The 25,010-nt window shown below is 50.5% G+C and overlaps 1 protein-coding gene across 2 annotated transcripts in view; it reads left to right on the top strand.

The window, feature by feature from the left end:
• Positions 1-25,010, top strand: part of ACACB (acetyl-CoA carboxylase beta) — a 105,780-nt gene that overhangs the window by 12,110 nt on the left and 68,660 nt on the right. The window contains exons 1-3 of one of the 2 annotated variants that reach the window (XM_012756617.3): positions 8,442-8,650; positions 18,934-19,066; positions 21,645-21,783. In XM_012756617.3, the coding sequence (XP_012612071.2) occupies positions 8,535-8,650; positions 18,934-19,066; positions 21,645-21,783 (388 nt within the window). In that variant the 5' untranslated portion in view covers positions 8,442-8,534. Of the gene's footprint in view, positions 1-8,441; positions 8,651-18,933; positions 19,067-21,644; positions 21,784-25,010 lie in introns of those variants that run through there. The other variant, XM_012756613.3, reaches the window with a different exon arrangement.

The raw sequence follows: 25,010 nt of genomic DNA, 5'->3' as shown, positions 1-25,010 counted from the left end.
TGCTTTGTTGTCCAGGCTAGAGTGAGTGCCGTGGCGTCAGTCTAGCTCACAGCAACCTCAAACTCCTGGGCTCAAGCGATCCTACTGCCTCAGCCTCCTGAGTAGCTGGGACTACAGGCATGTGCCACCATGCCCGGCTAATTTTATATATATATCAGTTGGCCAATTAATTTCTTTCTATTTATAGTAGAGACGGGGTCTTGCTCTTGCTCAGGCTGGTTTTGAACTCCTGACCTTGAGCAATCTGCCCGCCTCGGCCTCCCAGAGAGCTAGGATTACAGGCGTGAGCCACCTCGCCCGGCCTGAATCTTTTATTCTTCCCTTGTCCTAGCAAAAGACTGGCAGGAAGGATAGAGGGATCCTGGTTTTTATCAGCAAGAGGTAAAAAATGTAGAGATGAATGGACATTGAGGGGTTGTCGCAGGGAGGACTGGGGTCCCATGTGACCTCGGGTCGGTCCCTTCTCCCCTCTGAGCCTCCAGCCCCCTGTCTGTGGAATGCGGGGCACCTGCTGGGCCTTTTCTGGTACATGGCCTCTTCCCTGGGGTCCACAGGTCAACACTCAGGTAGCTTTGGGGTGCGGGCCATAGAGGGCGGTGTCGGAAGACGAAAAACACAACGAATTTAGTTTAACGGCCTAATTGGCTTTTATGAGTGATTCCAAGAATCAGGCAGCACCTCGTTCTATAAAACGGAACGGCTGATCCAAGGAGTTGGGCAGAGGAGCTTGGCTTTGGAGACAGAGCAGGCCTGAAGAAAGAGGGAACAAGGGACAGAGAGCAGATTCATCGTTTCAAAGTGACTTTCCCTGTGCGGTTAAAACAGAAGGGACTTCCTTATCATGCCAGCTCAGGTAAACTGGCCCCCTTCTGATTGGCCGCTGTGAATCTCCTGTTCTTTTGGAAAACTGGCCCGTTTCAAAGTTCAGTTTGATCACGTGGCACTTGACACGAATGATCCATTTTGGTTTGGTCTGTTGGGGCCTTGTAGAGGAGCTCAGTCCAAAACCACAGCCTCCTGTGCACTTTATTTAACAGTGGTGTGGGCAGGCCGGCCGGTGACTACCTACGCCAGCTGGAGGGTTGAGCAAATGAAGCCGGATCCAGGAAGGCAGATATAGTGAACAAGGGTCCTTGTTATGGCCAGGAGTGGTGGCTCTCGCCTATAGTCCCAGCACTGTGGGAGGCTGAGGCAGGAGGATCGCTTGAGGCCAGGACTTTGAGATCAGCCGAGGCAACATAGCAAGACCCCATCTCTAAAAGAATTTTTTTAAAAATTAGCCAGATGTAGTGGTGCATACCCGTAGTCCCAGCTACTCGGGAGGTTGAGGCAAGAAGATCCCTAGAGCTCAGGAGCTGGATGTTGCAGTGAGCTATGGCCATACCACTGTTCTCCAGCCTGGGCAACAGAGTAAGATGCTATCTCTAAAAAACAAACAAACAAAACTTCCTATTACTTGAATCCAGGAAGCTTCCTTTTAAAATTGTTACTGTTTTCTTGAGATGCTGCTAAATAGTTTGTACCCTTGTACTCTCAGGCAAATCTCCTAACTTACTGAGGCCCAGTTTCTGCAAAACGGAAGCAGGGACTAAGGGTTTGGGCTAGCCCTTCCAGACCTGATCCAGTGCTCTCTCCATTTCCAAGATGGAAAACTCAGGCCCGGGAGAAGCAGCCTGGGGTACTTATTCCAGGGCTCTGCTGTCACGTGCAAACCACAGCAAAGCAGTGGCTCGTGTTCGTGGATCTGCCCTGCCTTCTGTGGTTTCCCCAGGGAGCCCCCTCGCCTCTGCTCTGCCCAGGAAGGCCACCTCCCACACTGGCCTCTTCCTGCCAGCCCGCTCCCTGGAAACGTGGGGAGGCGTGGACGGAACATGCTCGCGTTTAAGCCTGTGTTTGGGAGGAAGCTCTTTTTGAAGCCCGCTTCAAAGGGGCCTTCTCCTTCTTGCAGTGTCCTCCCCATCCCAGGACTTTCACAACTGGGTCCCTGTTCTAGACCTTTGTACTTGCTGCTCCCTGTGAACTAGAATGTTCTTCCTCCCTACCCTGCACCCCAGACCTCCCACTAGGGCCGGCTTCACAGGCGTGCCTTGTGCTGGGAGGGGACCTCATGCTTGGTTTGATGCTCTGCTGTTGGCGGCTTGAAATCCTAACAATTTTTCAGCAAGGGGCTCTGCATTTGCATTTTGCACTGGGCCCTGCGAATTCTGTAGCTGGTCCTGCCTCCACTCCTAGCTCTTTGCCCATCAAAGTCACTTCCTCCAAGGGCCTTCCCTGTTCCTGTCCCACCTCCAGGGTCTTTAGCCAATCACTCTGATTTATTGCCTTCACAACATTGAATCACTCTTTGAGATCATGTCTTTTATTTCCTTACTTCTCTACTGGGTTATTCGCTGCGCTGAACGGCAGGCTCCGTGAGGCAGGGCCGTAGGCACAGTGCTCTCTGCTTGTCCACCTGCCTAGCCTAGTGCTGCCTCACGCTCGACTTTGAATGAATGTGTACCAAATGCATGAATGAAACGAGCAACACACGCTTGCAAGGACAGAATTCCGCACTTTGGGGGTGTGCAAAGCATTCCATGAACGAGTGTGGGAGTGGATGGATGCATGAATGAATGAATGAATGAATGGGTGAATGACTGAATGAATAAGCGTTTCTAGTGGTTGCTCTTTGTGAGCAGTAAACTTTTGTTTTCATAGAATCCTTTTTGCATGTATCTTGTGACTTTGTAAACTAGTTGTAGGGTTAAACCCCAATTCTAAATTTTTCTTCTGTCTTTAACATGGTTATGGAAACTCACCCTTTCTCTCCTTTTTCCACTTGACAAGGGCTGGCTAAGAATACAGGTCCCATGCCTTTGTGCTACGTGTTCACGTCTCTCCTCCTATATCCTCCCATCTTTGGGTTTATCTCAGGGCGGGGGGTGGGGCTTAGCCTTTCCTTGGACTTGGGAATGCAGCTGATGAGAGCATTACATAATGTGGCAAAATAGTTGCTCCCATGCTCTGAAATGAAGGTGACAAAAGGTTGTCATTCAGTGTGATCCTATTCTGTTGAACGAGCAGCAGCAATGTCAGTTATACAGTGGGCCTGGGGTCTGATACCCAGGTTCAAAGCCACCCCTCCTCCTAGCTTGTTCCCTAACGGGTACCATGTGCCGTACCATGTATGGTACTATGGGGTGCACACGTGGATCGAAAGGGATGGGACAGGTCCAGGATCACTCAGGTTTCAGCTGCAGTCCTGAAACTTAAAAGTTAGGACGCTGAAGTTCTTAAATTGGTGGCAAACTCGTTTAGCAGCAAAGCCTGTCCTGAATTGGTGCAAAGTTACTTCTAGTCACTATTTATCCCATTTTGTATGAATATTCATGCCTTGGCTGCTGAAACGTAAATGTGATAATGTGAAACATAAAGTTTTACCTTCCTAAAAAAATAAATTCCCAAGTTCCAATGCACATCAGGTCCTGGGAATTTCAGATTAGGGATGGTGGAGACTGTAGAGTGTGTGAAACACACTTAGTGTAGTCCCTGGTAGTGAGCACAAAAAGTGCTTCTGAGTAATAAATGTGGTTAATAAATATATGTGCACGTGTGAGAGTGTGTTTGTGTCTAGAGACGGTGTAAGGAGTGTCTCCAAATAGTGAACAATTGTTTTTATGCAGTGCGATTATGAGTGATTTAATTTTTCTTAGGCATTTTCTAACTCTCTGCTCTAATTATCATTTTTTTTTTTTTTTTTTTTTTTTTTTGAGACAGAGTCTCACTTTGTTGCCCAGGCTAGAGTGAGTGCCGTGGCATCAGCCTAGCTCACAGCAACCTCAAACTCCTGGGCTGGAGTGATCCTTCTGCCTCAGCCTCCCAGGTAGCTGGGACTACAGGCATGCGCCACCATGCCCGGCTAATTTTTTCTATATATATTAGTTGGCCAATTAATTTCTTTCTATTTATAGTAGAGACGGGGTCTCGCTCTTGCTCAGGCTGGTTTTGAACTCCTGACCTTGAGCAATCCGCCCGCCTCGGCCTCCCAAGAGCTAGGATTACAGGCGTGAGCCACAGCGCCCGGCCTAATTATCATTTTTATAACACATTTTAACACTGTCTAATCGTAAACCAGAAATATTAGGGGGAAGAGTGAACCAATCATATCACTTCCTAGGTAAGAAGCTGAAGCCCAGAGAGGTTCAAGGTCTCCCAACAAGATAACCCTGCGTCCAGAGCACCATTCGAACCCAGACCCTCAGCAGACAGGGATCAGACTTCGGTGTTCCAGCTGCCAGTGTTGGCATTGCTGCCTCCCCCTCCCCCAGGGGCTTAGGGGGCTGGGGCTCCATCCTCCTGATGTGTCCGTTCCATGAGCATGAAGGATCAGGATACAGGGGCAATTTATCAGGCAACCTTTAAGCTGTGTGAGCTTGGGGACATCACCTACCTTCTTGGGGGCTGGACTGAGAGCTCTGAGGTCCTTTATGGCTCTAACAGTCTGTGGCTTTGTTCCTTTGTGTGGGGAGGGGTGGGCAGCAGGGGAGGGGGCTGGGAGATAAAGGAATCTAGTAGCTGGAAAACGGGAGGAAAGTTTGTTAATTTAGAACCTTTTTCTCCTCGGTAAATCACCGCAGGTTGTCTGGGGTCTAGGCAAGACCGAGGACACCTTAAGGGATGAAATGGTCAAGTAGAGGAGCTGAGGTTTGGCCCGTCCATTCATCGGCTCAGGAGCACTTTCTGTAGCCTTGCCGGGTGCCAGGCACTGCAGTTGGCTCTCGGGGTGCACAGATGGGGGACCCCGGCCTCTGCCCTCTGGGAGGCCAGAGCATTTCCCATCATTTGTAGAGAGCCAGGAGACTGGCATGCCGACGCCTCCACTTAGCTGTCGTGCAACTTGGAGCTAAGTTGGGTGACCTTCTGCACCTCAGAGTCCTCTGCTGGGAGGTCATCGTGTTGCCTCCTTCGTTGGGCTGGGATCAGGCTTACTCTTTCGAGTTGCCAATTAAAACTTTGAGTTTTAATTGAGTTACTCTGAACACAACACTTAAAGCAGCATCCAGAGCGTAACCGTTGCCATTAGATTCAAGTGTCATAGCAAGAGCCCAGGACCCGCGGTCAGATCTGGGTTCAGCCCTGTCTTGTTATCTCTCTGAGCTACAATTTCCGCTCTGCTGAAGCTGGGTGATACGGGCGCCTACCTCGGAGCATTGCTGGGATCGAGTGGGAGCAGGTGCCAGGAGAGGACAGCCCACACGTGGTTCGGTTGCCATCAGTGAAGTGGGTGGGCTTCTTCCAAAGTGCTCGCCCATGGTCATGGCCATTCCCAAGCCCCGGCTGGGCTTAACACTTTGAAGGTGTAGCACCCTCTGTCCGAGGAGGGAGGAGGAAGAGGATTGAAAAGGCAGGTGAAGTGTCCCCGATAAAAGGATAAAGTCCAAGGCGGCACACAGGGGCCGGATCCTTCCTCCCTGCCACTGCTCACGTTGGGATCGTCGTGGTAAGAGAGGTTTAGCAACACAGACCTCGGGGCCTGGGAAGACCAATGAGGCTCTGTGGGGTCTGGGTGTCGGGGAGGGGGTCCTGCAGGTAAAGGCAGGAGAAGACACAGCAGGAAAGCAAACTGACTTCAGGGACCTGGTGCCACCGCTCTTTCCCAGACAGCACCCTGGGTAGGCTCCCAGAATCTCCCTGTTCCTCCTCCCCATCCACGCCCCTTCTCCTGGGCTCCTGGTAGCTGGCAGGTCAGGAAACTTTAAATTGTCTATAAATATTTCTCTGTGTCTCAGAATGCAATGTCAAGGAACTTTCTCTAATGTTTTCATTTGCTTATTCATTTATTGATTTGGGAGGGGGCTGGCAGAAACCCCATTTTCCAATCTCTTTAGCTCCTAAAAATGTTTTCTGGGAGCTTGGGAGAAAGAGGATCCCTGTCTTTGAGTTGTTCTGTCTGTGGAATGGATATTGAGGCTTCTGGGGAGGTGTGACTACGAAATGAATACAGGGTACAGAGTAACTAACCACCCTTACTCCCACCTCCTTCCTCAGCGTGACTTACTCTGTGTTAGAAAAATCATCCACTGCTGCTCTATACTACATGTGATATTTCCCCCATCCTCTTTTGAAAGGGATTATTTTATTTGGCTATGCTTTTGATAAAGGCAAGTAGATGTGGATGATTTTATAGATGCAGCGGAGAGAAGGGATTTGCCCGAAGTCATGCTGGAGGGTAAAGACAAGTCCAAGGCCGCTTGCTACAGACTCTTTCCACCTGCATTCGAGTTTTCCTATTGATTTTGTGTGCATATAGCCATTGGCCCGAGTTTGCCCTCCGCAGTACCAGCGGTTAAATTTAGCCTCTGCTAAGTCTGAGAGGAAGTGCTTAAGGCATGAGATGGCAACTACAGCCACGTTTAAACTGTTTCATCAGAAAGCGCAACTGCTGGTGCTTGTATAAAGGTGCCGTTGTGCATAGGTGTGTTATTTACTTCCCATCTTCTATTCCCTAATCATGCAGGGAAAGAAAAATCCAAGTCAGGATCATTCTGATGAAACACAGAGCCAGCACATCTAAGTGACATTCCTTTCTCAAGCCCCTGGGTAACAGCGTAGGCTGTCTCGCACTCAGGCTGCCTTTAGCTGAGAAGTTAAAACATCCACACACACTGTTTGAGGAGTGTGGGGTTTTCTGCAATAGACAATAAAAATCTAGAGCAATGCACGAGGACACTAACGAGTGCTGCTTTTCCGCTCTATCCTAACTGACTCTGGGCAGGGAAGGAGCTTTTGGAAATATCTTCATTTCCTGCTTTTCATTGCTTTCCCTAATTTGAGGTAGTTACATTTAAATTTGGGTCATTTGGAGGATGAATACTTTCTAGTTTGCGTTGGAAACTAAAACAAGCAAACAAAAAATCAGCCTCACGTGGGTTTCTTTTTTGGAGGAGGTGAAGACAAGGCTGTGAAGAACTTCCTAGAAACTCTTGAGCTGAGAATTTTGTTCATACGTTTTTTGTTTTGTTCTTTTAACCTGTTGTTGAATTGTTACTGACTGTATATTTGGAGCACTGCTAAGCGCACCCTCAGGCAGGGTTGGTCAAACACCTGGAGTCGGTGGGGCAGGCACCGGTCACACCGTAGCCGAGTCGCTGGCGCCGTCTAGAGGTGTTTCCCTGCAGTGCAGGGAATTTATTTGCCAATATTTGCATTGTTTTTTGCTTGTTTGCTATGAACATAGTTACATTTATTATTACTGCAGTATTTTCGAGGCAGTGTCTTGGATCTTTCGTATCTATTATAATACTACTCGAAGAAGCATTCCTTCATTCATTCATTCCAACTGGAATCAGTTTGTCCGGGTTCGAGTCGTGGCTCTGGCCCTGTGGGGGACGCGCGTCTCTGGGCCACCGTTTCCTCATCTGTATGACGGGATAAAAGCGGGAAGGTCGCCGCGGATTCGGGGGACGCGTGCACGAAGGGGTGAACGCCCGCGTCGGGAGCCCAGCAGGGTCACAGCAGGCGCCGGCTCCCCGTGGCTCGCTTTGGCGGGGCCAGGTGGCTCCAGGTGCGGGCTGGAAGCTCACCTGGGCGGCCGGAGCAACCCGCCGTGCAACGGAAGCCGAGAGTCGACTTGGTAACGAGGGGCGGTTTTTTTTTTTTTAAGCAGGCAGAGTGGTGACCTCTGACTCCCACTTTAAACTTCCCGCGTTTTGCCCACTTCCCCACCGCGTGTGTCCAAGCACATCAGCCGCTGCCCATTGCAGGGCACGCCACGCCACGCTAGGACGCTGTACCGCCGGGGGAGCCGGGGCCAAGGCAGGAAGAGGCGTTTTCCACCTGGCGCCCAAGGTCAGCCGCGGTCCGCGCGTGGCTGGTCCGGGGGCGGGGTCCGGGGGCTGGTCCGGGGGCGGGGCCATGGGGCGGGGCCGGGACGCGGGAGGCGGGGCAGGGGCGGGGCCACGGTCGGCGGAGGGGCGGGGCAGGGGCCGGGGCCGGGCGGGAGCTCAGGGAGGCGGGGCCGGGGCATGGGAGGCGGAGTCAGGGCCGGGGCTGGGCCGGGCGGGGCCTCAGGGAGGCGGGGCCGGGGCATGGGAGGCGGAGTCAGGGCCGGGGCTGGGCCGGGCCGGGCGGGGCCTCAGGGAGGCGGGGCCGGGGCATGGGAGGCGGAGTCAGGGCAGGGGCCGGGGCCGGGCGGGAGCTCAGGGAGGCGGGGCCGGGGCATGGGAGGCGGAGTCAGGGCCGGGGCTGGGCCGGGCGGGGCCTCAGGGAGGCGGAGTCAGGGCCGGGGCTGGGCCGGGCGGGGCCTCAGGGAGGCGGGGCCGGGGCATGGGAGGCGGAGTCAGGGGCGGGGCCTGGACGGAGCGGGGCCTCAGGGAGGCGGGGTTAGGGGCGGGGCCGGGGCGGGGCCGGGGCGGGCGCGTCTGCACCGACCCTTGCGTGCTGGGCGCACTTCGGGATGGGGCAAGCGCGGCGCGAAGTTGGGCGCCCTCCGGCCTCCGCAGAGCCCCGCCCGAGGCGCTCCAGGACAGAGCCTCTGCCTCCCAGTGACGACCTGGATGCCCGGCTGGGCCCCGCCGCCCCGGGTGTGTGTCAGGGAGGTGGGGTGGGCCGGCGGGGCGGTCAACATGAGTCCTGCCAAGTGCAAGGTCTGTTTCTCTGATCACCACGTAACGTAAGTAAGCTTACAATTTTAATAACCGTTATCTTTTACCAACTTAGGGAGTCCTCCCTCTCCTACCCAGAGGTCAAGCTGTGCGTCCTTTTAGCATGCCCACTTTCCCCAGCCCCACCCAAAGAGATGCAGGCTTAACTTTGGCCGCTGGGGAGATGGAGCCCTTGAAAACACTGGCTGGCCTTGGCAGTGACGTTGTTCGGAGAAGGGCTCCCCGGAGCACACATGTGCCTTAAGATTGAGCCTTTGGCGGGGGCCACCCTTTCGCTTTCTCGCTCTCCTTTTTTTTTTTTTTCTTTCGGCATATTATGGGGGTACGGATTCTAAGGTTTCAATAAATGCCCATTTCCCCCTCTTGCTCTCCTTGACCTCGGGAAAGGTGAAGGTCGTGGGAGACAGGTCTCTCTGAAGCTGATGCTTGGAGCCAATCCACATGAACTTGAGCAGGCATCGCATTTAGGGTCGTTTTGTGTGCAGATTAGTGTAGGCATCTTTGTGTCTGAGTGCTGCTTTGCTCCGCCTACTTGATTTTGTTTCATTACTTTTTTTCATTTTATTGCACTTTTAAAAAAATTGTCAAAGCGATGCTATGTCTGTTGTTAGAAATTCAGACAAATGTAGATAAGCAAAAAGAAGGAACAAAAATCGCCTGTAATTCCATCCCATGTGATCTTTGGTAACAGTAGTTGTAGATCCTTACAGTCTTTTTCTCGGTGCAGATACGTTTTGTAGACTTGAATCTTGCAGAACATGTTGTATTGTAACTCACTTTTTCACTCGACATTAGGTATTCTATTTTGTGGCTCAGTAAACTATGACCCTGCTTCCTGTTTTTATATGGCCTGAGAGCAAAGATGGTTTCTGTCTGTTTAAAGGGCTGACAAAATCCAAAGAGGAATACTATATTGTGACATGTGAAAATTACATGAAATTCACATTTTAGCGTCCACAAATAAAGTTTTATTGGGATGCAGCCGCGGTCATTCGTTTATTTTTAGTCTGTCACTGTTTGTGTGCTTCATTGGCAGAGGGGAGTAGTGGGTTGGAGACTGGCCTGTGAACCCTAAATGATTTACTGTCTGGCTCTTGGCAGAAAATGTTTGCCAACGTTCTTCTACAACATGCTTTTTACTGGGTCTGTAGCTTTCCTTTACATAGGTGCACTTTAAAAATGTGTAAGTAATCTTCTGTAAGTAGTGGATATTCAGGCTGCTTTTCCTTTTTTGCTGTTATAAACAGCAAGATGAGGAACATTCTTGCAGCTGAATCTCTGCCTCCATCATTTATTTTCTTAGGATATGTTTATCTGGTCCACAAACGTTCCTTGCACACTTCCCATGAATAAGGCCTGCATCTGGGAGCAGGAAGGAACACAAAAGTGTTTGGGAAACATGGTCTGTGCCCTCCAGGAACTCCTGATCCAGCAGGGAAGCTCGATGTCTTCTCCGTAATTCCAATTTAAGGCCGATGAGTGCAACAGCAATAGCTGCTACCATTCATGGGCTGCTTTCAGTTTTGCCAGTCTTAGTGCCTTCCAGGTGCAATCTCATGCCATCTTTGCAGCACCACCAGGGGTGCTGTCATCCCCATTTTACAGACGAGGAAACTGAGGCCTTCAGCACCAGTGAGGGCAGAATGGGGTTCGAACCAAGGTGGTCATCCTCCAAAGGGTGCACTACGTAGGCAGCCAGTTTCTACTGCTTGGAGAGCACAACCTGCTTGAGTAGACTCCTTCCAAACTGAGAGGCCCCTGCTAATGTTGGCAGAGTCAGAAGACTAAAGGACATGGCTGTGGAACTAGTTCCTGTGACTCATGGCCAGGCCAGGGAAGCGAGGGCTCTTGGAGCCGGAAGGGCCTTAGAGGTTGTTTAGCTCCACAATGGGAGGTTCGGAGAAGGCCAGAGATGTGGCCCAGCCCTGCAGGCAGCTGGCCAGGAGGGAGGCCGGCCTTCCAGTTCTTTGCTCCTTCTGCAGAGCAGACTAACAGTGTCTTTAAGGGGACCCTCTGTGACATGCCCATGGCTGTGTCTGAGCAAAGGGACCAGACTTTGGGGTCACAGTCTTTCTGGCGTATACAGGTGAAGCACAGCAGTCACATTTATTACACACTTGGGACCCTAATCCCAACTCCTCTGGCATAAACACTCAAGTCATAGCGTCCACAAATCAGGCCATGTGGTCTGCAAAGTGTATATATTTTTTGGATCTGTTAAGCTACTTACACAAAAAGATTAACATATCAATCTTTTTTTTAATGTTTATTTCAATGTTGCCCAGGCTGCTGGAGGGCAGTGGCTATTCACAGGCACGAACATAACTCACTGCAGCCTCAAACTCCTGGGCTCAAGCAATCCTCCTTCCTCAGCCTCCCCGGTAGCTGGGACTACAGACACATACCACTGTGCCTGGCAAGGTTTAACTGTACACTTAAGTGCCACATAAATAGATTTCATAAATCACTTTAATCTAAAACAATAAACTCACAACCATTTTGAATTGACCTAGCAAGTCCAGGACATGGGATTCCCCTATTTATAACAACATGGGTAAATTTTATTGGCTGACCATATCATTCCTCTCTTAGAGTTGCTAAAAAGATGGAGTTAGACAACCCACCTCCACCACTGAGCTGTGTGCCCTTGAGCCCCTTGAGCAAGTGACATCAAGCCTTGAAACCTCAGTTTCTTCATCTGTTAAAGGGGTTAATCCTCATAGGCCTTGCTAGAGTTATTGCAACTGTACTCGGGAGGTCTTGAATGCTGCCCGCCTCGGCACACACATTTGCACTAGCTGATAACAGCGAAGCCAGGGTTAAGTTGCAAAAGAGCACTCCGGAGTCAAGAGGCATTTAGGGTTCTGTCCTGAGGGCCTGAACCATCTACGGAGCCAGAACTCATATGTAGCCAAAGTCTCAAATGATGACTGATTTTCCTTGGCATGTGCAGGGGGTCAAAGTTCAGAGAATGGAGAAATTAATATGGATCAGAGTGGAGAAGAAAGGTTTGAAATACAATTGGGCATGGAAGGCAGAAGAATTTGGGCTTTTGTTTTAGAGACGAGGTCTCGCTCCGTTGTCTAGCCTAGAGAGCAGTGATGTGATCACAGCTCACTGTGACCCTAAACTGCTGGCCTCAAGCAATCTTCCTGCCACTGCTTCCCAACATGTTGGGATTGTAGGTGTGAGCCAGCATGCCCGGCCAGAATCGGGTGTTTAGTGAGGTCCACAATCCCCCATTATGAGTGACTTCACTGCCCTGAGAATTCTGCTCAGGAATGTTGTTTGCATTGACATTTTGGCTGTACATCTATCGGTGGTTCTTGCTCTTGGTTGCACATTAGAATTCCTGGTTGCGGGATGGGTACCGTTTGAAAAATGTAGATGCCGATTAATTAATCCAGGGTGAAGCCCAGACATCAGATTCTTTTAAAGCTCCTCATGACAGGGTTGAAACCCCCTGCCTAGCTCAGGGCCAGCAAATTGTTGTAAAGGGCCAGGCAGTAAATATTTTTTGGCTTTGTGGCCATATGGTCTCTCTTATAACTATTCACCTCTTCTGTTTCCTGCACCAGTAACCATTGCTATGAATATGTAATTGAACAGGCCTGGCTGTATTCTTCTTTTTTTTTTTTTGGAGACAGAGTCTTGCTTTGTTGCCCAGGCTAGAGTGAGTGCCGTGGCATCAGCCTAGCTCACAGCAACCTCAAACTCCTGGGCTCAAGTGATCCTACTGCCTCAGCCTCCCGAGTAGCTGGGACTACAGGCATGCACCACCACGCCCGGCTAATTTTTTCTGTATATATTAGTTGGCCAATTAATTTCTTTCTATTTATAGTAGAGATGGGGTCTTGCTCTTGCTCAGGCTGGTTTCGAACTCCTGATCTCGAGCAATCCGCCTGCCTTGGCCTCCCAGGGTGCTAGGATTACAGGCGTGAGCCACCACGCCCAGCCCTGGCTATGTTCTGATTAAACATTAGTTATGGACAGTGAAATCTGAATGTCATATCATTTTCGTGTGTCGCAAAACAAAATTCCTTTGATTCTTTTTTTTTTTTTCCCACTTAAAAAATGTTTAAACCATTCTTACCTTGTGGGAGGTAACGACACAGATGGCAGACTGGGTTTGGTCCATGGGCCACCCCTGGCCTAGCCAAAGTGGTCATCCCAGGATGTTTTGAGGGGGGTGGGTGGCCTGGAAAATTTCCAAGGGCCCATTTATCTTGGAGTCTAGTTTTTTTTTTTTTTTTTTTTTTTTTTGAGACAGAGTCTCACTTTGTTGCCCAGGCTAGAGTGAGTGCCGTGGCGTCAGACTGGCTCACAGCAACCTCAATCTCCGGGGCTCAGCGATCCTACTGCCTCAGCCTCCCGAGTAGCTGGGACTACAGGCATGCGCCACCATGCCTGGCTAATTTTTTGTATACATATTTTTAGTTGGTCAATTAATTTTATTTCTATTTTTGGTAGAGACGGGGTCTCGCTCAGGCTGGTTTCGAACTCCTGACCTGGAGCAATCCGCCCACTTCGGCCTCCCAAAGTGCTAGGATTACAGGCGTGAGCCACCACGCCCGGCCGGAGTCTAGTTTTGTGTTGTCTGCAAGATAAGTCCTAAGTTACGAGCCTTTAATGGGCTGCACAATGTCCTTTCTTGCCTGGCACTAATACTAACTACAGCATCGCCTGGCTCAAAACCAACTCTCAGCAGTCAGGGCGGCTGTTAGGATCCCTGGTTTCAGAAGAAAAGAGAGGGTAAGAGATTTAAGGGCTGGCTAATGCCAGGGCCCTTGCCTAATGGGCTCCAGCAGATGCTATTAATGTTTCCATCCTATGAAGGAACTGACGGGCACAGAGTATTGAAGTGACGTTCCCGGGATTATCCAGTCCCTAAATGGCAGATTCTAGATTCGAAGGCTGGGGTGATAGTTTCAGTCTATCAGATTTCTCACCTGCAGTTCTATGTCCGGGTCTTGGTGTGGGGGCTGTGCTGTGCACTGGAGGATATTGAGTGGCATCCCTGGTCTCTGCCCACTAGGTGCCAGTAGCCCACCCCACACATTGTGACAACTAAAAATGTCTGTAGGTACTGCCATATGTCCCCTGGGGAGCAAAACTGCCCCCATTTGAAAACTCAGAATTATATGTATGTGTGTGTGTGTGTGTGTGTATATATATATTGCCTCTTACTTGAGACACCCAGCTCTGCCACTTATCAGCTGTGTGACTTGTGGTCAGGGGGCCCCTCAGAACCTCAGTTTCCTCATCGTGAGCAAGAGATGACAGCCTCCCCCTGCAAAAGGGCTGTGGGGATTTGCGAGAAGTCCCTGTACCCAATCCACAGTGGGCAATTTGAGAATGGTCATTTCCTACATTCTCAGTACAGTCCTGCCTGGTCATGTGCCCGGGCAGCTGACCACATTTGCTGTTTGGCTGACGCCTCTGTTGTTGATTGCACCTGAAACCATTTCCAAAGTCACCGTGGAACATTTCGGCCTCCACATCTGCCCTGCTGCGTAGGAACAGGGATTAGCGTTGGGCAAAGGCACAGCATCTAGAATGATCCTCCTGCGACGGGAGCGAATGCCAGTTAAAGGTCAGACCTCTAGCGCCAACAGCGGCTGGCCTGCAGCACTGTCTAAAAAGAACTAAAATAACCTCTCGCTTGCAGACTGAGCCAGAAACAAAGCCATTCCGGCCGCACCGTGTGCTCGCCTGCGTCGTTTGCAGTGATGGGCTTGTGGCATGCCTGATGCATGGGCTCTGTCACCAGTTTTGAAAAGCCACACACAAGTGGCTTTTCCCAGGCCAGAGAATGGTGTTTTTCTTTGTTGTGCTTTGGGTCGGCTTGCTAGAGTTTTAACGTGTGCATGTGTGTATATGGGAATGGGATGTCGTCTCAGACTTTCTGAAGCCAAAGGATCAAGCCAGCCAGCCAGGAAAGGTCACAGACAGATTGGGGACAGTGGACAAGTAGGGGACAGGCTTTGGCATCATGGAGCAGGGTGCAGATGAGGGGCCAGTTACGTTGGGAGGTTAGCAGTTGCCGATCCTCTTGGCGTTGCTGCACTGCAATTACGTAGCATCGCTTGCACCACACACCATCTCTTACTTGCTGTGCGCTGACTTATTTAATCCTCATCACCTTATTTCATTCTTATTTCCACGTATCGACTTATTTAATGAGGTATGTGTTATTATCCCCATTTTACAGATAGGGAAACTGAGGGACACTGGGATGGCCGTGTCTTTGGGTGTCCCTATTACAAAATTAATAGCTTTTTTCTTATTGAAAATAACATATCATGGCAGAAAAACATTTTAAAAACATAGGCAAAGAGAAGAAAACAGAAACCACCTATGTTAAACCACCCTGCCATAACCGCTGTTAACATTTTAACAGTGTCTGTTTCCCCAGGGGCCTGCAAATGATGGCCCTCCGGCTGCATCGGCCTGTTTTTGTAAAGAAACAAAAGTTCTTAAACACAAACTGAGCTTGCTGGTTGATGGAAGATAATTACGATAAAAGCACTATTTATATTTGCAAGATGATGATACCGACCCTTCCAAAGTGCTTTTTCTAAGACCTGTTTCATTTCAGCAGTTCAATCCTGGGAGGTTTTGGAAGGAAAGCTGCTTGCAGTTCATGGGAGGCAGCAAGGCTGTCTCAGGGGCCGGCAATCATTTGTTCATTCGTTAGTTCATTCATTCATTCATTCATTCGGGCACCATGCTTAAGCTCAGTTGAGTGGAGAAGAGTTGTAATTGAAGGGACATATCCTGTTGATTGTGGCATTTGAACACGATGGTTTCTGTCGTTCATCTCTTTTTGTTCCCCAGGCTTGGAAGTCTGTTTCTTCATCTCCGACAGGCAGAGCCTTTAGTGGCTCACCCTGGGGGCCAGGGGAGGCTACAGTTTGTAGAAGGCTTTTCCCACATTGAACCCTGCTGGACACAGAGGCTTTATAAAGCAGAAAACCTCCGCCTCTACCATTTCCACTCTGGCCCGTGAAAGGGAAAGATCTGGTGTGATGGAAAGACGTGCTGGGCCTCAGTTTGCCCATCTGTAAAATGGAACTCCTCTTTCCCGGCTGCTTATTTGCCCTGGCTTTGCTGTTTCCTGGCCGGACGGTAGACAGGGGTGTTCAGTGGTGGGATCAGTCCATTCTTCACCAGACTTTTTGGCCCCCTTGAACCTCTCAGCCCTGGCCTCCCAAGATGCCTGATGACCCAGTCACTCGACACACCTGTGGGTGGTTAACCTCTAGCCTCATTCCCTATAGACGGCTCCCAGCCCAAATACCCCATTGCCTCATTGCCAGCTTAAGAGAGTAGGCTGAGCGTGTGCACCTGATTCTGGTCCTTTCAAAATCCTGCCAAACGAGCAAAGAGATTTTCTTGTTCTTTTTTAAGAGATAGAAACCCTTCAAGTCTGGGAGAACAGGAGAGGAGAGTAGTACCAACATTTTGGAAGCCAGAAAGCAGAGGAACGAAAGTGGCAACTGGCTTAGCAGAACTGAGAAGGCTGAGTCCTAATGCGGCAGTGATGACAGCGGGGGACACCCCCATCTGCATCACAGAGCCCCCAAAGGCACAGTGGCTGGCAGCATGGGGTGCCCCGGAGCTGGGGGCAACGGGAGTGCCAAAATAAGGAGGATTGGGTAAAAGACTCCCAGATCCCCGCCTCTGCTCCAGGGCCCTGGGCTGTCTGCTTGAACCCCAGCAGAAGGCAGGCAGTTCCGTCTCGGGAGAGGGACGAGCAGAGGGTCTTGGGACGGGGGATTGATGGGCACGGCGGAATGAATGGGGCCTGTGTCCCAAATAGGAGGGGTGAGGGTCTATATAGGTGCCGGATCCTTAGAACTGCCCTGTCCCCCAGACTCCTGACTGGCTTTTGCGGTCCAGGCAGAGACCAGACTTTCCCCAGGGAACCTGGCCGGCGAGGGAGAAAGTCTCTAAAGATACTGACTCAGGATCCCCAGCACATGGGACTCCTCGATCACCCTACGCTGAGCTCCGGGTCTCACGCTCAGGGGCTTCTATTTCCGCTCACTGCTGTGAGGGCAGGACCAAGGCTCGCCCCACAGTCGGGTGCAGTCTCTAGTGTGGAAGGCAGGGCCCAAACAAACGCGCGCAGGGAGCCTGTAGGAAACAGAAATCATGCCGGAGAAGAGAACGTAAAAATGCTCTCATTGATATCCTCATGGAGGTCGGGCGGGATGTTGCACACAAAGGAACAGGGTGCTGTCAAAGAGGGAACCCTCGCAGAACCAAAAGCAAGCTCTTGGACATTATAAACGTGATAGCCAAAATGAAAGAGCTCCACTCGAACGGTTTAGAAGGCTGAGAAAAGCACCCAGAAAAGTAGAGGAAAAGAGAGAAGAGGAGGAGGAGAAATGCACACACTGGTGGGCCAGTGTAGGAATTTCAACATGCAGATAATAGGACTTCTGGAAGGAATAAAGAGGGAAAGAAAGTCTGAAGACAAATCCCCAGGACTTGAGTTTCCAGATGGAGAGGGCCTGAGAGATGTGCAGCGTCACGGGTGGGAACAGCATTCTGGGAGGCGGAGGTGGGCGGATCATTTGAGCTCAGGAGTTCGAGGCCAGCCTGAGCAAGAGCAAGACCCCATCTCTACTAATAATAGAAATAAATTAATTGGCCAACTAAAAATATATAGAAAAAATTGGCCGGACATGGTGGCGCATGCCTGTAGTCCCAGCTACTCGGGAGGCTGAGGCAGGAGGATTGATTGCTTGAGCCCAGGAGTTTGAGGTTGCTGTGAGCTAGGCTGATGCCACGGCACTCTAGCCTTGGGCAACAGAGTGAGACTCTGTCTCATAAAAAACAAAAACCCTGAAGGTTTTTTCCTTCTTAGAATTCCCTACATAGCCAAATGATAGGGTCAAAGGTGAGGGCAGAAGAAAGTTTCAGAACATGCAAGGCCGCAAAGCACATACTCCCTGTATACCTTTTCTTAGAAAGCTACTTGAGGATGTGTTCCATCGAAACCAGAGAGTAAATCGAGGAAGAGCAGCAACACACAGAAGACAGGAGATCTGACATAGCTTCAAAGGGAATGTCCAGGGTGATGGTGATACAAAGACCAGGGCAGTCAGGAGCAGGGCAGGCGGGTTGAGGGTGTCATCGTCATGCGCTCTGCCATTATACTATCTTGTCAACTGGATGAATCCACTGCAGGATAAGCCCCAGCAAAACAAGGAGGTCCACCTAGAAAGCGGGAGCTACCCAACCCCCCAAATCAGGGATCCACCCCCAAGGAACAGTAAAGGGAATTCTAGGGATGTCGGCAAAGGGAAGCCCCTTTGGCGTGGGGGTCCAGTCCAGACAAAAGGACACTCAGCCTCCAGGAAGGATGTCACCAAAGGAAACATAAAAGGGACTGACCAATTATCTCACATGTCCTGGGAGTCTGTTAGGGGGAGTGGGGTGAATTAATAATGGCAACTGGCACCAGGAACACTGAGTCAAGGGGGAAAAAAATCAGTAAGTCCAGGAAAAAAAACAAAAAGAAAGGAAATAAAATCTGACCCACCACAACTCTCATCTCTGAATAATGATCACAGACTAATAAAACACTGAGTGCCGAATTTGCCAAATTATAGTATACCTCTGTTTATTGGTTGGGGCAGGGGTGAGGGGTAGAGAGAGCTGAATCCGCACCTCTCAAGATGGGAAGGCTGTGGATGGTGCCTCAGGTGGGTGACTGACAAAATAGCGTCCACGTGCTCCTGAGAACTATGGAGGTCCGTCATCGCCAGAGCAAGTCAACAGTGATTTCTGCAAGCCCGGAGGGGCAGGGAAGGGAACCTCTGTTTTGTTGCTCTGCATTTTTAAAAGTGTTTTCCGTTTCCTAAAAAAATGTTAAAATAAGAATATAGAAGAATCGACGGAAGATATAAATACCGTTTAGCAAGTCTGAAGTGTTAGAATGTAAAACTTAGAACATCCCTGTTCTAAGTTTTTTAGTATGGCATTGAGTTCTTACGTTATGGGCGTGTAAAGTCAAAATTAAGATCGAAAGTCTACATGTACACCTTGGGGCAAGTCAAGTTCATGCCCTGGCCTCCTGAGACGGTGTCTCCTGCCCTTGAACTTCCTGGCAGTTTCTTCTTGGTCTCTGCAGAGGGAGCAAAGCAGAGAGGGTCCGTGCACTTCGGCTGCTCTGAGGGTGTAGGTTTTACAGGTGTTGAGCTCTGACCCTCCTGTGGTCCCCCTCTGATGTGGGTCTGTCTGTCTGTCTGTCTGCCTGCCTGCCACTTCCACTCTGCAGGCCGAGCATGTCTGGGCTCCACCTGGTGAAGAGGGGCCGGGAACACAAGAAGCTGGATCTGCACAGGGACTTCACGGTGGCTTCCCCGGCCGAGTTTGTCACACGCTTCGGAGGGGATCGGGTCATTGAGAAGGTAGGCATGGGTCCCCACACTCTGGGTGGGGCCTGGTTGGGGTGGAGGGCACCCCCCCCTTCCCAGCTGGAGGTGGGAGAAGCGGCTTCAGATTTGGTCCTCACGCTGCAGTGGGCAAGGGCCACCCTTCTGTGACACTCAGCGTGGGACGCTTGACTTGGTGAGCTCTTCGCCCTCATTCAGCCCGGTGCGATGGGTGTGTCACCGCCCCACCCCCACTCACGGGGGTCGGGGGGCATGAGGCCTCTGGGCGTGGTCAAGGGGCTCCTGCAGAGGACCCTGTGTGCTTTTTGGGAAGAGGCTGCTTTCCAGGTGCTTGGACCGGAAACGTAACACCCAGCCCTGCCCTCCCAAGGCTTCTTAGAGGAGAAGAATCTCATGTGCTAGAATGACAGCAACAAAAGGGACATAGCTAAGACTTGCCACCCATTAGGGCTTTTCCCATTGTCTTCTACTCCGTGCAGTTAAGGCCCTGCGTCAGACGTGTAACCGTGTGGTCATTCCCATCGCACGCAGAGGACACGACTTTAGTTGTCCAAGGTCACGTAGCTCCTAAGCGGTGGAGCTGGGACTTGAACCCCAGCAGTTGGGGTCCAGAGCCCAGATCCTCAGCCCAGGGCTGGGAGGCGCGACATTGAGCGCTCATCATGCAGGTTCCTACACCTGCTGCCACGAGTCTTGCTGGCGGGAAATACAGATTCCTCCACCCTTCTCAGACCCTCCCGGATCCAGAAGCCCAAGTCTTGCCACACCTGCCGGGAGGCTGCTTTGTCACCAGCACAGCTGGTGGCTGGATTTAGCTCTCAGGCGCCCAGAGGCCGGGGCGGCTGCAGAAAGCTTCAGCCCGGAGCTGTTGCATTTTCTGGTTTAGGAGTTGACCTTGGCCCGCCCTCTTTCCTAGACTCCCCGTGGGAAAGGTCCAGGGCAGAGGGATTGGAAGGGCAGGCTGGCCTGCAGCAGCCATCTCCCCTGGGGCCCTCCCACGACATTCCTTAGCCACAACAAAGGAGGCCAAGAGACACCGGGCCACCCCCAGGTCTTCGTGGTCCTTCCCTCTTGACCCAGCCTTGCTTTGGTAATCCATTGAGAAAGCCAGGCCCAGCCATGGCCTCATCTCTTCCCAAGAGGCACGTTTGACACAGGGGCAAGAACATTTGACTGGAGCCAGGAACCCTGGGGTCAAACCCTGGGGTGACCCCTCGTGGGATGTGAACTCTGGGCTGAGTTTCCCCTTGTGTAAAATCGAGGTGATCACATCCCACATCCCTGAGACTTGGGACGTCATGAAGATTAGACAGCAACAGAGGAGGCCTTAAAATGATGAAATTGCTATGTCAGTTGAGGTTTGAAGGCATATGGTTCATTGCCGCAGGCGTCTCTGCAGACACAGAGAGACTCGCTACATTGTCTAGGCTAGATAAATTTTTTTTTTTTTTTAAACAAGAAAACTAGAGCTTAGTTTTATTTCTTAGAGACCAGGCCAGGAGATTGGCCAGTCTGACCTCTTTATGTGGATGTGAAGCTCAGAGAGGGAAGGTATCTGCCTAAGGCCACACAGCAAGTTCATGACGCAACTGGGAATTGAAACCCAGGACTCTTTCTATTATTCTCTGTTGTTGGGGACCACCAGCATTACAGTTGTTCCCCCTTAACAAACTTGGGACTTTTTTTTTTTTTTTTTTGGAGACAGAGTTTTACTCTGTTTCCCCAGCTGTAGTGCCATGGTATCAGTCTAGCTCACAGCAACCTCGAACACCTGGGCTTATGTGATCCTCCTGCCTCAGCCTCCTGAGTAGCTGGGACTATAGGCATGCGCCATCATGCCTGGCTAATTTTTTTCCTATATATTTGTAGTTGTCCAGCTAATTTCTTTCTATTTTTAGTGGAGACAGCGTCTCGCTCTTGCTCAGGCTGGTCTCCAACTCCTGAGCTCAAACAATCCTCCTGCCTCGGCCTCCCAGAGTGCTGGGATTCCAGGCATGAGCCACCACTCCTGGCCAAACCTGGGACCTTTAACCTTTAGAATGCAGAGGCAGCTGCGGTGTAGGGGGGAGCAGCTCAGAGCACGGGTCAGACTGGAAAGTTTATGTCCCTGTTCTGCCACTTATTCGCTGTGTGACGTGGGGCAGGTGCCTTAACTTCTCGGAGTCTTAATGTCTTTAACCTCCAAATAGGGACAACAATAAGACCTCTTTCCATGGGCTGTGGTGCAGATGAAATGAAATGTATATGAAATGTAAGTGTAAGGCGGATGAAAGACATTGTACTGTAGCTTGGTGCATACTTAACACTCAAAAAACGTGAAGGGTGATCATAATGGCACCAAACAAAGGAATCGGAAATCACTCATTCCGTTCCTCCATTCGCTCATTTACGCATCCATTCACTCATCCATTCCTGCAGCGCACTTTGCGCACTGGCCCTGGGTCAGGCCACGTGCCGTAGAAATACAAAGAGGAGCATTGTACTCCGGGCACCGCAGGCGTCTCTGCAGCCTGCGACGGACTCGGGGCAGCCCCCGGCCCCGGCAGGGGTGGACGTGCAGCCCCAGCTCCTTCCTCCCCCCCCCCCCGTGCAGGTGCTCATCGCCAACAACGGCATCGCCGCCGTGAAGTGCATGCGATCCATCCGCAGGTGGGCCTACGAGATGTTCCGCAATGAGCGGGCCATCCGGTTTGTCGTCATGGTGACCCCCGAGGACCTCAAGGCCAATGCAGGTACCTGGGTTAGACCCCTCCCCCTCCCGCCATGTCCCATCCTTACCTGCCCTCACCTCTGCCACCCTGCCCAGGGAAGGCCATCCTGGACCCCACACTGAGTCAAGACCTCTCGTGAATCCGTATTTATTTGCCCTTTCTTCTTTATTTAATTAAGATATCTCCTGGTAACAAGAATGACCTGTGTGCCTTATAAAAATGCAAATGGTTAGCATGCAGAGTGCAAATCCTGTCTTTGAGAAATGTCTGTGTTTCACCAGATGACTGTCTATTTCTCCAGATATTTTTTTCCTGCAGATGCATATTCTGTATTTTGATCATTCATTCGTTTTTCCTTTTTTTAATTTTAGCGTATTGTGAGGGTACGAGTGTTAAGGTTACATATATTGCCCATGCCCCCCTCCACCCTCAAGTAAGAGCTTCAAGCATGTCCATCCCCCAAACGTTGGACAGTTTACTCGTTGTGGTTGTATACACCCATCCCCTCCTCCCCCCTCCCACCCTCCTGACACCCGATAAATGGTACTCCTATATGTCCACTTAGTTGTTGATCCATTAATACCAATTTGCTGGTGAGTACATGTGGTGCTGGTTTTTCCATTCTTGAGATACTTCACTTAGTAGAATGGGTTCCAGCTCTATCCAGGAAAATATAAGAGGTGCTATGTCACCATTGTTTCTTAAAGCTGAATAGTACTCCATGGTATACATACACCACATTTTATTAATCCACTCATGAATTGATGGGCACTTGGGTTGTTTCCACAGCTTTGCAATTGTGAATTGTGCTGCTATCAACATTCGAGTGCAGGTGTCTTTTTCATAAAGTGACTTTTGCTCTTTTGGGTAGATGCCCAGTAGTGGAATTGCTGGATCAAATGGTAGATCTACTTGTATCGCTTTGAGGTATCTCCATATTGCTTTCCACAGAGGTTGAACTAGTTTGCAGTCCCACCAGCAGTGTAGGAGTGTTCCTCTCTCTCTGCATCCACGCCAGCATTTATTATTTGGGGACTTTTTGATAAAGGCCATTCTCACTGGAGTTCAGTGATATCTATTGTGGTTTTGATTTGCATTTCCCTGATGATTAGAGATCTTGAACATTTTTTCATATGTCATTCGCTTTTCTATTCATTTACCTATTTAGGCTTTTTTTTTTTTCTCTCTGTCGTCCTGGCTAAAGTGCAGTGGCATCATCACAGCTCACAGCAACCTTAAACTCCTGGGCTTAAGCAATCCTCCTGCCTCAGCCTCCGGAGTAGCTGGGACTATAGGTGTGTGCCATCACGCCCAACTAAGTTTTTAAAATGTTTTGTAGAGATGAGGTCTCATCATTGCCCAGGCTGGTCTTGAACTCCTGACCTCAAGCAGTCCTCCTGCCTTGGCCTCCCAAAGTGCTAGGATTATAGGCGTGAGCCACTGCACCCAGCCTATGTCTATTAAAATGGATCATTCTACAAATGACTGTTGGGTGATTTACTTTTTTCCTAAACAGTGTTACCCTTTTATCCCCACAGCAGCCAAAGTGATCTTTTGAATACACGACTCAGGTCTTTTCCCACCTTCCTTGGAACACATCAGAGGCTACAGCACACTTTCCAGTGTTAGCAACCTCAGCACCGTCCTCCGAGCCTTCCTGCCTGGGCTCTGGCCTCCACTGACGTGGCCTGGTTTGTTACTCACAGACCCATTTTATAGATGAGACAATTGAGGCACAGGGACATAAGTGTATCATTTGCCTAGGGTCACACAGCCAGTGTGTGACGCAGGCGGGATTGGAACCCTGGTCTGTCTGAGTTCAGAGCATTATCCTCTGGGGCCTCTCATGGTACTTAGACTAAAATCCCAGATCCTCACCCAGGCCGGTAGGACCCCCCTCATGACTCAGCCCCTGCCGGCCTCCTGGCTTCACTTCACGCCTCTCGCCGCCCATCCACTGGCCCAGTCACACTGGCCTCTGGCAGTTCCGGGGCCAGCCTCCCACTCTGCTGTTGAACGGAAATATGGATGGTATTTCCCCCAGAGCCCTGTGCGTGCCAGGCCCTCTCCCCCACCCGACCTTCAGGTCTCAGCATCCTTCTGTGCCTCTCTCCCAGAGAACCCTGTGTATTTCCCTCCCGGCACTGGCCCCAGCCTGTGGTTATTGTGTTTATTTTCTTGTTTATCTCCTCTAACGTTAAAGATGAGCTCAATGAAGACGGGAGCTTGTCTGACTGCTCACTTCCCCGTCTCTGGGCCCTCCCTGGTGGCCGACACGTGTGTGTTCTGTAAACACTGGGGGCAGGCAGGCCTGAGGGAACAGTGGCTGTAGCGTTTCTTCCTGCCTTCGCCCATACATTGCCACGTTGTCCATTTTCAGGATCTTATCGGATTCCACCGTACAGACGTACCAGTCCTTGTCTTTGGCTGGAGTCTAACTCTTCACAGTCCAACATGCTGCTCGGTGACCATCCTCTCGACTGTGGCCTCGTTGGCGAGTGGCGTTTTTTAAGGACATATTCCTAGAAGTGGCATTTCTGGCTTCAAGAGCATGAGTATTTAAAAATCAAAACATGGTATTAGATTCAGCCTTAAAAAAGGAAGGAAATGCTGCCATATGCCACAACGGGGATGGACCTTGGAGTCATTTTGCCAGTCACCAACAGTGAAACAAGCCGGTCACAAAAAGACAAATGCCGTGCGTGAATCCCTTATAAGTGGAATGGGTGAGGATCTGGGATTTTAGTCTAAGTACCATGAGAGGCCCCAGAGGATAATGCTCTGAACTCAGACAGCCCAGGGTTCCAATCCCGCCTGTGTCACGCACTGGCTGTGTGACCCTGGGCAAATGATACACTTATGTCCCTGTGCCTCAATTGTCTCATCTATAAAATGGGTCTGTGAGTAACAAACAAGGCCACGTCAGTGGAGGCCAGAGCCCAGGCAGGAAGGCTCGGAGGACGGTGCTGAGGTTGCTAACACTGATTCCACTTATAAGGGATTCACGAGAGCAGTGAAATTCAGAGACAGGGTAAAATGTTGGTTGCCAAGGACTTAGTGGGGGGAGAGAGGAGTTATTATTGAGTACAGTGTTTCAGATCTGTAAGATGAAAAAGTTCTGGCGCTCTGTGTCACAGCAATATAAATATGCTTAACACTACGGGACGGCACGCTCGGAAGGTTCTTACGATTGTAAATATTATGTTGTGTGTTTTTTTTTAACCGTAATTTATAAAACCCTATTGTAT

This window comes from Microcebus murinus, chromosome 22 (assembly GCF_040939455.1).
Source record: "Microcebus murinus isolate Inina chromosome 22, M.murinus_Inina_mat1.0, whole genome shotgun sequence".
Lineage (NCBI taxonomy): Eukaryota > Metazoa > Chordata > Mammalia > Primates > Cheirogaleidae > Microcebus > Microcebus murinus.
Note: the sequence above shows the minus strand (reverse complement) of the source record. Positions and strands in the feature narration are given on the sequence as shown.